Raw genomic sequence first — 13,342 nt, forward strand, 5'->3', positions numbered from 1 at the left:
TCAGAGGACTAAAAAGATCTGACCTAACATCAGCTATTAGCCTGACTTATTACAAAATTTATGCACAGAAGTGCAAATAATTTCACTAACAAGAACTCTCATCTAGCCGTCCTGCCAACGAGCTCATAAACCACCAAGTGAATCGTTACCTGTTGAGATTCAGGATTCAAAGGTACCAGCTGCAAATCTGTATAGTCAGCAGAATTTTTGAGGCTGTTGTCTGAAAGCTGGAAACAGAGTTCTGACAAATTCTGTACACAGACTTGCACATACTTCCTGAAAAACACGACACAGTTTGTTCAACAGAAGTTGAACAGCTGCATTGAAAGAGCACATGTCCATAAAATTGCTTTCAAAGTGCGCAGCTCATGCAAAAACAGAACAGCAGGTATATTTATTTCTTTCAATCTTTTCTTCAATACTTACGAGTCTGTAGAAGCAAGGCTGTAAAACATCCTCTTTCATATTAAGCGAAAACAAATAACTACACAGAAAGAGGCTAGCTTGGTTTATCTTGCAGTTTTATTTCCAAAATAGATTAAACTGCAAATTTGTTTTCTTGTAATGACAGAGCGCTAGAGGAAATGCACAAGCTTCCAATGGGAAGCTGTGTAAGGTAACAAGAGCCTAACTTTAAAAAAAAAAAACAAACAACCACCAAAAAACCAAAAGGCTGCTATAACTATTACTTATGAAACTCTAGCTCCATATTTTGTAAGAAAGAAAAAAATAATTAATACTTAATGAGTACATTACCGTTTGCCAGCTGACAATAAGGAATGCTTGGCATTAAAAGGTATGCAGAATGTTAGTGCAATAATAGTGGAGTAAATCGACCAAGGACAATCAATGGTTACCTAAAAGAAAAGGGGAACAAAGTTCTTATTTGTAATGGTCTTTGGCATAATGATTTTGCTTTTCTTCTAATTTCTAAGCAAAACTTTTCCCAGCAAGTGTCTACATCTAATGCATCCAGAAAGGGAAGAAGGAAAAAAAACTCAGTATGTCAAAAACTAATCTGACAAAATATTACGTTTCTGTTTTCCTGTGAGCAGAATATGAAATCTTGAAGAAGCTTTTCCTGTGGAAACTGACATACCCAATTCTGAAGACTAGAAATAAAGGAAGGGAATAGAAGAAAGAAAAGATAAAATGACACTAACAATACCAAGAGCATCTTAACACAATAATCTGGTAAAAGGTCAAAATAAAATTAATTGCTATAAGATCTATTACTGAAATGTCTTTATAATACTTTAAAATATTGAATAATTTTTTTACAATATTTTGAGTTTGTATTTAATGTGTATTTGTTTTAACTTGAAGGGCACACTTAAGAATTTCTCCTGAAGTTAATGTTGCCATTCTTCCAATTGTAAAGCATATATCTTTAACAACATATTTTTAAATGCAGAGGAAAAAAACCATATCTTTTGTCACATCACATTTTAGCAATGCTAGTCTATAGCTATTCCCTTTTAACCAACACTTCACACATAAGGATACACGGCAGCACACTTGGTCAATTTTAACAAGGAGTAACACTGTGAAAGGGGATGGTTTCAAGATCATTTGCAGTCAGCTGAAGAGCTTCCTTCCATACCACTTATTTTATTCACGCTTCATAATGAAAATTAAGAGGAAAAGGTAACTCCAACTAAGTAATGTGACAGCTTGAAACATTGCCATGTTAAGTACCTCAACACAGCATGCAGATTCTTTGCAAGTGGAAAAAATATCTCTTCTATGAGTCAGAAGGGAGAACTTAAAAAGACCACCATGCCACATTTCCAAATAAATTAGTATCCTTCATCCTATATAAACTGTGTTAGAAAATTAAAACACAGATTACTAGCCCATGGAACAGTTGGCAATACACAGTGTATATTTCTGCTTGTATTTATGTTTCCTTTACATTTATAACATTTGCTATGACTTTTGCACATACATCTTCTAAAAGAAAATCAGTTCAATGTAAGCAGGTTCCTTCCTCTCCCCCCCCCAACCCCCCGTTTTGTGAAGCATATGCCATGTGATCAAATAGATTTCATAATAAAAACATTAAATTACATCTTACTTTTTGGTCAACAGTAGCCATACAGTTGTCCTGCTTCTGCTTCTGTTTGTTTTTTCTGTGAACTTCTTTATTTGTAGTATTTTCTTTCTCCACTGCAGATTCTGTGGCTGATGGCAAATACATGACTTCTAGTTCAAATTCAATCACATGATATGCAGGAGCTACTGGCAAACTGATGCTTGTGATCTTTTCAGAAGACTGAATCCTTAATGACGATTCTGAGATCTTTTCTACAGTTGTACAGAATGGGAAAAAAAATGTTTTAAAACAACATGTTCATCCCTTCCCAATTTCCATTTTAATCTGTAAGTAATGAGAACTAGCCTAAAAAGCTAAGTGTCATAGAAAAATACTTGGTGCCATAACAACTTCCTAGCAAGACCTCCATGTCTGCAAAAAATGCAACCAGAAACCATGTTCTATAACTCCCCAGTAACCTCTTCATATGAGCTATAATCTGCACATCTTGAATACCACTGCTGTTCACAACTTCCCAATATTAAGGCTCCATTGTTCTTAAACCGCAGGAAGGTCACTACCACATTCTGTGTAGTCCCTTCCAATGTTCAAGAAAGAAGTAAGAGCACAATTTGATAACAAGCTTCAAATTAGCTAAAGAGCTATTTTATTCCATCATATGACAGCTGTTGAAGTTTTTACAATGTCCTACACCTCCTTAGTCTCATAATTTCACTTTAAGCAAACTTACAACTTACTGAACACCCATGCATCAGTATTCTTGGTCACCATTCATCATCTATCTTTAACATACTACACATGGGGTGCCTCTCTATAGTCTATTTTAATCTAAATTTCATCAAGTCTCTTAAGACTGTTCTTCCCATTTATGGAAAAGTTGCTTGTGTTTGAGCAACTGAGTACTTATACAGTACTTATGCTCAGAAAAAAAGGAAGTAGGATGTCGTCTGTTTATATGAAACACCAACCAAAGGAAATGCTCCATTTACATAGAGCACTATGTAAAAACCTACTTACAAGTACTTCACAATAAAAATGGTCTAGTCAAAATAGAGCCCACATAGTAATAAAAAAATCACAATGACGCCCCTGGAAATCATGAGAGACACTCATTGCAGCAGCAGTTTCACCATGCCTACTGAATTTTATCAATTAAAGTTGTCCAGCTATGTTTGCTGGAAAGTTCATACTACTACTGTGAGGGTGAAAGTTTAAGACCTTTCTTGCACTTAAGTACTCAGTTCCAAGTCCCTAGATTTGTTCTTAGTAACGACTATTGAAAAAGAGTGTGTCAGTGTTCTTAATACTGTAAGTACAGGTTTACTTCAGGATTACTAAACTTTTAGCCATTTAAAGATTAGTTCTACTTCATTGTTTACCCCTGGTGTTGGAATAGATCACTGCCTTGCTCTCTGGATGGTACAGAATAGGCATGGCATCCGCGTTACTGAGCTGCAAAGTATCCCCGTTCTTCATGGTGTAGTGACCAGTAGTCACTGTGAATTTCACCTTCTGGGGAATGCCAGCCAAAAGGCTATCTGAAGAAGAAAGCAGAAATTGTGAACAGATTCCAGTATTCATCAGTAGACAGTTATAATGCACTGCTAGGGCTTGTTAGCAATTTTCCCAGATAATTTGTCACACACGTTATGGTAACTTAAAAGTGCGGGGGTTTTGGTGCAACACATTAAACCTAGTTCAGATACAATCGGTGCGGAGAAACCAGTTGTTACAACTTGGGTGACCAAAACCAGTTTCTTGGATGGCTTAGACTAGCTGGCTCACATACTGTGTAGCTCTGGCAGCACAGAATTCAGTGAAATACAGTAATCCTGAAAAATTTACTAAGCTTTTTGTTAAGTACTCCAGGTTGTAGAGAGCTTTCTATTTTTGCACCTACAATGCCAGTCATACCCACATGGTATATTTACATAGTCAAGATAACAAGAATGCCAGTATGCACAGACTCTCACATCTCTGAATCACAACCATCAATTTCGTAGAGGTAGTTAATTTGATTAACGCCCGATATACCTGTCCTTCCTTTGCCACACACTGCAACCCCTATAACCGGAATGATAGCACAAAATGCATATTAACTCCTCAACTGCCTCAATTAATAGCCTGAAAACAAAATCACTATTAACTTCCATTTATAAACTTTAATAAACTCTACAAGAAGTAATGCTCAGCTGTCCACGAAACCAATGGATGTATTGAGTATTAAATTTTAGTAAGTTTATATTCTCACCTCTAGTAAAGAATCCTAGTTCTCACACATTTCTCGTAAATACAAAACAGACTGCAGTGTCACAGAACTAACCACTAAGGAGCTCAGTCAATTACAAATTTAAATATTCACTTCTCATCAGTGTGGCAGCTTAAACCATACCCGATATTTAAGTGACACTACATGTTCAAATTCGTGTTCAAAAGTGACACTACGTGTTTCAGAGCCAAGCACTGGAATTAGTTGTCGAAAACTAGCTATCATTGACAGAGCATGCTTGATGGATAATTTGGAAAATTAGAATTTATTTTAGACTCAAAATTAAGAGTATGGCAAAAAAAAAAAAAATCTGAGTAATATTCAAGCCAGAAAATGCTCTATGTAGCCCCACGAGAGTACAATAGAAATCATCAAAACAACTTCAGCAGAGCAACTGTACCTACCAGTCATCGGTTCCACTTTTAGCTGGGGCTCCTGAGAATATACATCATACTGCACAATTGGGTAAATATGAAGAAGGACAAACTGTACTTTCCCCACTGAAGTGCACAGTTGCCTGAGCGTGTATGTCCCAGGTTCTTTGGCCTTTGAAGAAAGCATTTGAATAGATTTCTCAGTTTAGGCGATATTTCTAGAGCAAACCCTCCACTAAAGAACAGCATGTTTTCAGCTCATTTTTATCAGCTACTTTGCATTTGTAAATTAAAACGACAGACTTGTTCTATGAGCAAGTGACAAGTTTTTCACAGAGAAGCACCTTTTTGCCCCATTAAGACAGAAGACAGAGTGCTGGCTGATTGAAGAAAAAACATCACAAGTAACAAGTGCCAATAATCAGAATAACTAGTAGAGTAGCTCAGACTAACTAATACTCAAATTGTCAAACTGTTATTTTGGGGTGCTTTCTGTCCTTTCTGTTGGCTGGTTACCCACCCAAGGGCCACATAATAAATATATTTTCACGTAAGTACTGAAATGATATTTAGCAAGCAGCAAAGCACTTATTTGGCTAACATTCATAAAAACATACAACATTTATATAAGACACAGCTTCAGCTCAAGCTATTTCACACACTCCCCACCCCACACCCTGTGTGAATGCTTATAAAAAAAGGAATACATACATATTTAATTTCAAACTCTTCCCTTACCTGAATAATAGGATTCTGGGTGTTTTTCAATAACATTATAAAAGTAAATCTGTAACACCTGCTAGTATATTTATTCTTGATTCTGTTTGCTCTCAGCTACTACTGCTAGGGAAATGGGAAATGTTTTCTTTTTCCATGGGCCATTTTACCAAATGTAATACGTAAATGTTGATGCTGGGTATAATTAAATCTAAAGAATAAGTTTAGAAGTTATGGAGAAACGCTGTAACAACTTAACATTCAACCTCACTTACATAGTTATTACCAAAGCAAATCCTGACTGAAATTCAGTATTATGCATTTTGACATTAAAGTCACTAAAATTTTATCCCTTGAATACTTTATAATCAGAAAAGCATGAGTAGAGTCTTTCGTAATATATACATACTTTAAGCTTCAACGTGGGATGGGAATATCGGTCTGAAGAGTTTAGATAATGCTTTCTGATCTCTTTTAAATCTTGAAAAAATACACTGGAAGATTGCTATCAGCATAAATAATGCTAATCATCAGTCTAAGATCTACAGAAAGAATCAAATTCCCTCTGCATCTTAGAAGAACAGTCAGTCCCCTTTCTGCAAAAGTAGTGTAATTAAGCGTTACTGTAAGAAAATTTAGAAAACAAATTGTCAGCGGTTCCTATCCTCTGGCCAGCTATGTCATCCAGTAGAAGTGACACAGTATACTGCTACAACGATAATGGATTTTCAGTAAGTATTGCAGCTCAAATCTAGAGAAGCTTTCATCATGTTATCTAGTAATACACTGTCAAATTATAACCTATTCAGATTTTATCTTTATGTTGTTCACGTTTTGAACAACTGTATAAAGATAAGTAAGATTCACACTGAGCAATCCACCCATGCAAAGTTCTTTCAAGAAAGCAAGGTTGGGAAAATAGTAAAGTTGTAAGCATAAGGCTGTCCATCCTCCAATAGTCACCAGAAGCATACAGAACAAGGCAAATTTAAAGCAGAGCTGTATCTAGCTTATTATCCATATCTCTTCTTTCATGGTTTCAGATTGCTTCCTGATCCCACTAAGCCAAAATGCCTGCTCAGAACAGTCTCTGACAGCTTTCATCTAGTAGGGCTCCTTCACCTGAAATGCAGCCCCACATACATGCTGATTTATTTTGCAGAAAACCACATATGCAACTAACAAGACCTCTGACATCTCCAAATCCCATTAACTTATCCCAGTCCTTTGAAAGGATGAGAAACCTAAAAAATTAGATCAGTAGGTAGTTCAAAAGACATTATTGCTATTTCACATTGCATCATCAGGGACTTGAACTCAACTTCCATTTTGTACCTCAAGTATACCTGCTATCCACACAGGTTCCACAATGTGCATGTGCACATGTACCAAGCACATCTCTTCAGTGTTTTCTACTCCAGCACCGGAGGAATGGAAAGGCAAAGTATGTAAGCATACAGAAAGCTTCATTCTAAACAAAGTTCTATGACAAGATAGGAATTAACAATTAAAAAAAGAAGGGGGGGGGGGAAAGGGGGGCGAATTTAAAATCTCAGGTGTGGGGCATCTAAAGTATGCTAAGAATGCTAAAGAAACCTCCTCGCCAGCACTGTCTAGCTATAAATTTTTAGTCATCAAAAGCAGATATGTAGATTCTTCTTTCAAAATTAGTTTTTAAAAAAGGGAGCAAAAGGGACCAAAACTAATTTAAACCAATTATAAAATGGCATAACTAGCAGGCATGTATACCATACGTAACTGCAAAACAGTTCCTCTCTTTGTAGTATCCATATCCTTTCCAATATACAGGCTGGAAAATGCTCAGAAAATGAGGCAGCTATGAAACACCTACTGGATTCCTCATTGTGCTGCCCCATCTCTTGCTAATCATTCAGATGCTGCACTGAATTTCTCAGCATCTTCTCACTCAAATTTTCCCTACTCCAACGTTCATTACTGTAGCACTGAACTCGACTAAATACTTCCCTATGAACAGAAGTGGGGAGGGAGATAGAAAGTATTTAAAGAAACCCAAAGAACAGAACAACATGGTAATTGAGGCCAGAAGCTCCTAACTCCTAGAATGCCAAACAGATGGCAAGGTCTCGCTTTTTAAAGTGCTTGGCATTTCACTTCCTAGGACTAAGTCAGCAGATAAATGCCTTTCCCCATTTCATTAAAACAAGCAAACAAACCACAGGCCAGCAAAGTACAAGGCCACCGAAGGAGTGGCAGTTTAAAAAAAAAGAAAAAAAAAAAAAGAGAAAACCACAACCCACCCAAAACAACAAAAAAACTCCCCACAAAAGCTACAAAACAAAACAAAAAACAAACCCAAACAAACAAACCAAAACCCCCACAAAAGCCAGAAGAACAAGCCAAAAAAGCCCCACAACCAATAGGACTGGTACTCAAGGCCTACTGATTTCCAGTTACTATGCATCTAGTAGTAATGCAATGTGAACAGAAATGATAAGCAATATTTCAGCAATTACCAGGAGTACTTCGCTTGCTGGGGGAAGAGTGGGAGAAAAAAAATGATTACGCATATATTCTAAGTCAGCTTAATACTCGGTGTAAGCTGGGAATTGAGGGAGTTTCACATACAACACTATATGGCAGAAGCAGGACTGTAATGCATTTTCTGAGGATGGCATTTAGATGGTGACGTTATTTTCACAGGTGTTTGCTCATGCAAATTTAGCCTTCCTGTAGCAGAGAATCCTTGCGTTCTCGTCTTCTTATTCCTTACGTGATTAAGATGAATAATGGGGCCAATTTTAATTCTGACATCTTCTAAATTCAAGTATTTGAAGCCGAGCTGAACTTTGTCATGCTTCTTGCAGGTAGGCTTACTTCAGCCACTAAGTGAAAAAATATTCTACAAACCTCCACAGTGACAAACAGGCTATCAACAAAATTTAACCACACAGTCACTTACTAAGGGCTAGAAAACACACTCCCATAAAAATTCTTAAACATTATTCCCAATGAGCTGAACAGCGAAGGCAGACTTCACAAGTAGTACATTACCTTGTATATGAATTTATCAGTTTAATCTTTGGCAGCAATAATCAAGATGTTTAAAGTAAGTTTTGGAAGGCTGACTCAAATGATTGCGCATAGGAGAATCACCTGTACATTTTGGCACAAGCACAACTTTCCCCTTCTTTCAAGGGAAATTAAGGTCTAGAACAACAAAAAGAAAGCCACAAGGGGAATGGCATCACCCAAGCTGTAACAGGAAGCAATACAGGTAGCACTTGCCAGCACTATGCTCTTCCTCAGCCAGTGCTTTCAGTTCCTCTTTCACGAGTGCCACATTCACTCAACTATAAAAACATACCTGAGTATTGAACGTTATTTTATTGACCCCTGGTTCCAGTATTAAGTCGTTGCATTTCAACACATGAGCCCCATCTTCTAAAGTCACTCCTGAGGGCATATCCAGCGAACTGCTGCTCTCTTGCCTTCGTAGTAGCATGTGCACATTTTTGCAGATAATTCCTGCTGTGTTCAAAGAGTTATCTGAGGGACTCCGTTCATACATTTCGTATAGGTCCAGTGCTGGCAAGTTGTTTCTTGACAAAGGAAAGCCTGCAACTTCATTTGGAAAGCTGATAACACCATTGGAAGTTTTGTGCTTAGTAAGCCACTCAGCTGTTTTTCTGTAACTGTTTTTTTCAATGCTGAAGTGAACATGAATGGCAATCTGATCCACTTGGACAGGAATGGGCATTTGGCTCAGCAATGTCAACTCAATAGACAACTTTCCACCCACATGGACAACTGCATTTGGAGGGTCAAAATGTAGGGTTTTCAACTGCGCAAAGGAGTGCATAGGCAATATAACCTTTTGACCTGGAAAGATAAAAACAGGGATTTTATTCTTCTCCAGTGCTGCTGGAGATTAGCAAATCTTTTCTCTTTAAAATGTAACCCCTAGAATTAAACGGATCAACAACTTTTCACAATGAATCCTCTCACAACCTATCAATACTTTCGTATTCTAGTTTATCTTGCACAGAAGTGAGACTTAAAGACACTGAGATTTGTTTTCTAACAGTTACATCTACTACAATTTTAGTACTTCGGACTATTACAACTAAACTAAGAGATAGTGTCTAAGAAGTCTAACATTTCACTAATAAAGTGTTCTAGATTAATACAGTAGCATAAAGTGACAAACTTCCCAGAGTGCATAAATTAAGAGCAAATACAAGTTTAAGAAACTTGGCTTAAGACTGGTGCCTTGGAGCCATCAGGTTTACCAGACAGAGTTTTTCATTGTCTTTTCTAGATTCCAAAAACCAACACTGAGGCAGTACCAAAACTTAATTAAGAAGCAAGTTTAAAACAACACACTACTTATGGTAGATCCATTCATCAATAAATTATTCTGCATAAAATGAACAGTCTTCAGATTTACAAGAAGTATTCTGTATGAATTTGAATTATGATTAATATCTGAGGACAAGGTATTACTGAAGCAGCGTGAAGAATAAAGAGAAGAGGTAGGATGGCCAATGTAATAAGCTGCAAGTGGATGGGAACAGATCTAACATCAAAACCAAAGAAGTATCATCACAGAGCTGCCACCTGCATGCCAGCAGTGTAGAGACAAAGGTAAGTTAGGGACTGAACAAAAAAACCAAACAAACCCAACACTAGATAAATTCCGAGCTACCAAAGCAGAGGAATAGATAAGTGAAGGAAAAAAAAGACTTTCCAGTATTCAGGATGAAAATGTTAATTACTCTTTCATCTTTGACTAGTCTTAATTATTGCAGAAGTTTTATGAATGCCCTGGAGATGACAGAAAAAAAAACCCAAACACCAACCCACCAACTGATGTTGATTCAGGAGTTACACACAAGGTAATGAAAATAATCAGAAAAAGCCTTCTAATCTACTTTTAGGGAAAGATCAGGTTAGAGCAGCTTACGGTTTAAGTATTTAAGAACCAGACTTACCTTGGTTCTCTGCTTGCTGATTGGCAAAATCTAGTATTTCTTGGCAAAAGCTTTTGCGTTCATCTTCTGTTAAGTGATTATCACCAGCTAAAAGGCTGCTTGTTTGAAGATAACTAACAAAGTTAAGGAAACCTGAGGTAGAAACCTACAACATTCAGAAATCTGACTGAAAACGAGACAGTTCAAGTACTGCTTTTCTGATCTTTTAATACAAGAACTGCTTTTATCATCACTATGCTCTTCCATTAGGGAAAACAAAAAACAATGGAAGATTTACTATAATCTGAGAATATTGCTGAATCTCTACTTTTTGCAGACCTACTTACATATGATCCATTATTAACCTGTGCAATCTTCCCCATCTAAGAAGATCCATAAGCATTAAAAAATTTCATTATTTGACAATAGATAAACACAGCATGCAAGCTAAAGAACCAGTGTGTTGCATTACACTGCCCAACATTTAGAACTAAATAATTTGAGTATTTGATTATATTCCAATTTACTTGTCTGAGAATCTGCCAGCTGTTACAGCATCACTCACCATTACTAAGTCATAAGACATTCTTTATACTTTTGAGTGCTGGGGATACAAACCCTCATTTAAGTATTTAGCTAAGACTGCAATATCACTGGCTCAGATTCTTTACGAGCATTTGCACTGAAGCAGAAAAATTTAAGAGCGTTTAAAAGCGATGTAAGAATTTCCAAAGGAGGCAAATGTTTACAATATCTAAGTCTAGTTCTAATCCCCCCCAAACAAAACAAAAGAAGAACAAAACCCGAAATACACTACAAATTTGAATTTAGCTCAACTGATTTTCAGCTACAGTAAGGTTCCGAGTACTGTCACTTTGAGACTAAAATATGAGCTTCTTAGGCAAAGGAAAAAAAAAAAAATAAAACCACCCCCCACCCAACAACTTTAAAAAAAAGCTAGAAGGACCATTCGAAAAAAAAAGGTGTCTTTTCTTGCAATTTCCACAAGAACTGTCCTGCAGAAAGTACTCTGTTCAGCTAACCACCCCAGTTTGGAACAACTAGAGGAATTCCATTTATCACTATGGCACAAATGAAAGTAGTACCCTTCCCCCAGAACACCAAAAAATAATGAAAATTTGCCATTTTGCTATAGTACATAATATCCTGCACACAGCACAACAGTTCAGGTTAGAACCAAGTTACTTAATTTAGCTACCAAATTTAGGCAACAACGTATGAGGCTGAAATGGAAAGCAGGACTCAAATTGTGCTGTTTCCAATGCCAAAGAGAATACAACAGAACACCCAAGGCTAGTCAGTAGACTTTTCCACTCACACACTTATCTTGGAAGTAACAACAGCACAGCTCCGCAGACAGATGTAGTATTTGAACTAATACAGTTGTAGCGGATAGAGTTGGTGTGTGAAAATAATGCAGAGAGTATCAAAGTGAAGAATTTGAAGCCTGTCAAACATTAGGATTGGGCCAAATCATTCTCTCAAAGTATTACTTAGCATTTATGTGGCATTTACAGTGAAGATTTCTTTCACACATTGAAGATGGAAATTCTACACAACTTAAAAGCAAACAACTCCCACTCCCCTTCTGAAGCGGAGATCAAAGCCAGGAATAAAAAATAAATATGAGTGAAAAATATTAAAACACCACACCCCACACCAAAGCCACAAGATTTTCACCTTCCAAGTCTCTGTTTTAACTTTTGGAAAAAGTCACCATTACAAACACCAGAAGAGTCTTTGCCAGGTCAGATACAGGAACAAGGTGGTAGCAGTTATAGAAAGAAAGCCCAGAAATTAAGCTCCTTCATATAGGAAGACACTATAATGCCATATTTACTAAATGAAAAAAAAAAAAAAAACAAAACACAACCCACACAAAAACTTCCATAATGATGAAGTACAATCATAAAAATCCTCTGTAGTATCTGGTGAACTAATGACAAACTTTACACTCTCCACGTTGCACCACTCTCTAGAGCATAGACATATTTAAAACGGAGAGCAGCAACCAAATGCAACAGGTTTTAAGTGAATGAGATGTTAACAAAACAAAAAAAACAACACAAACCAAAACCAAAAACCCAACTCTCCCCAAATGAACAGCAACAATGAAAAAAAGAAATAAGCCAGCTGTCTGATGTTTGGCAGTTCTCTACTGTTAAATAGAAGTTAGAGATATGTCAGAAAAGTAATCAGAAGTATCATTTCTCTGGTCTTGATTTTTCTGGCTCTGCCTTTTAGAGGATACTTCTCTATTTGCCCAAGGTGTTTCTGACATTCAGCTAACTGTTTTCTCGTATGTGTGACAAGCAATGCCCAGCCCTCAGCAAGGTAAGTTTTCAGTGCTCCTTGAAGATAGACTTCTGCCTTCTGTGGACCCTTCTTCCTCCTTTAAAAATAAAGAAATGAGTACAGAGTGTAAAAAACAAGGAGAACCTTTGCAGCCATGAAAACGCTCTACACATTTTCAAAGAGTGGGGATGGGAGAGGAACACTGCATATGAATGCAGAACAAGATGCAGCGGACCATTATGCTCTTTATTTGGCTGGTACATATCAACATATTGGCCTACCTTTACGCACTTAAGCAAGCAGAATTGCAATTAGTAGAAATATACCACGTCAATGAAAGGCTTCATATACAGATCTATCCCAAGTCAGAGCGAGTGAGGTGAAGCTACCTCCCACACAAACGCAACAATAGCCACCTCAAGATTCTGAGAGTTAACTAAAAATATGCTTCCTCGGCAATTTTAAAGCAGGAAAATGCGTCAATGAAAACATCATTTTCTCACTACACTGCAGTTCCATGGTAGTCTTTAAATCTAATGTTATTCCCTCAGGTGAATATTTAAGTTAATTTAAGAGAATCTGTTGCGACTAGAAGATCAGACTGCTTTAGTGAAAGTAGGTGAGAAGCATGCTCAAACATGTTTTCCCAAAAAAACCC

The 13,342-nt window shown here is 37.0% G+C and overlaps 1 protein-coding gene across 2 annotated transcripts in view; it reads right to left on the bottom strand.

Moving 5' to 3' along the window:
- The window catches only part of TRAPPC10 (trafficking protein particle complex subunit 10), a 43,898-nt gene that overhangs the window by 5,091 nt on the left and 25,465 nt on the right, over positions 1-13,342 (bottom strand). For both annotated transcript variants that reach the window (XM_075098659.1, XM_075098651.1), the window contains exons 12-19: positions 12,641-12,781; positions 10,390-10,502; positions 8,763-9,277; positions 4,730-4,871; positions 3,436-3,594; positions 2,078-2,307; positions 757-857; positions 150-276 (exon numbers count right to left, since the gene is read on the bottom strand). In XM_075098659.1, coding sequence (XP_074954760.1) covers positions 150-276; positions 757-857; positions 2,078-2,307; positions 3,436-3,594; positions 4,730-4,871; positions 8,763-9,277; positions 10,390-10,502; positions 12,641-12,781 — 1,528 coding nt within the window. The remainder of the gene's footprint in view (positions 1-149; positions 277-756; positions 858-2,077; positions 2,308-3,435; positions 3,595-4,729; positions 4,872-8,762; positions 9,278-10,389; positions 10,503-12,640; positions 12,782-13,342) is intronic.

The sequence above is a fragment of the Phalacrocorax aristotelis genome, chromosome 1 (assembly GCF_949628215.1).
Source record: "Phalacrocorax aristotelis chromosome 1, bGulAri2.1, whole genome shotgun sequence".
Classification (NCBI taxonomy): Eukaryota; Metazoa; Chordata; class Aves; order Suliformes; family Phalacrocoracidae; genus Phalacrocorax; species Phalacrocorax aristotelis.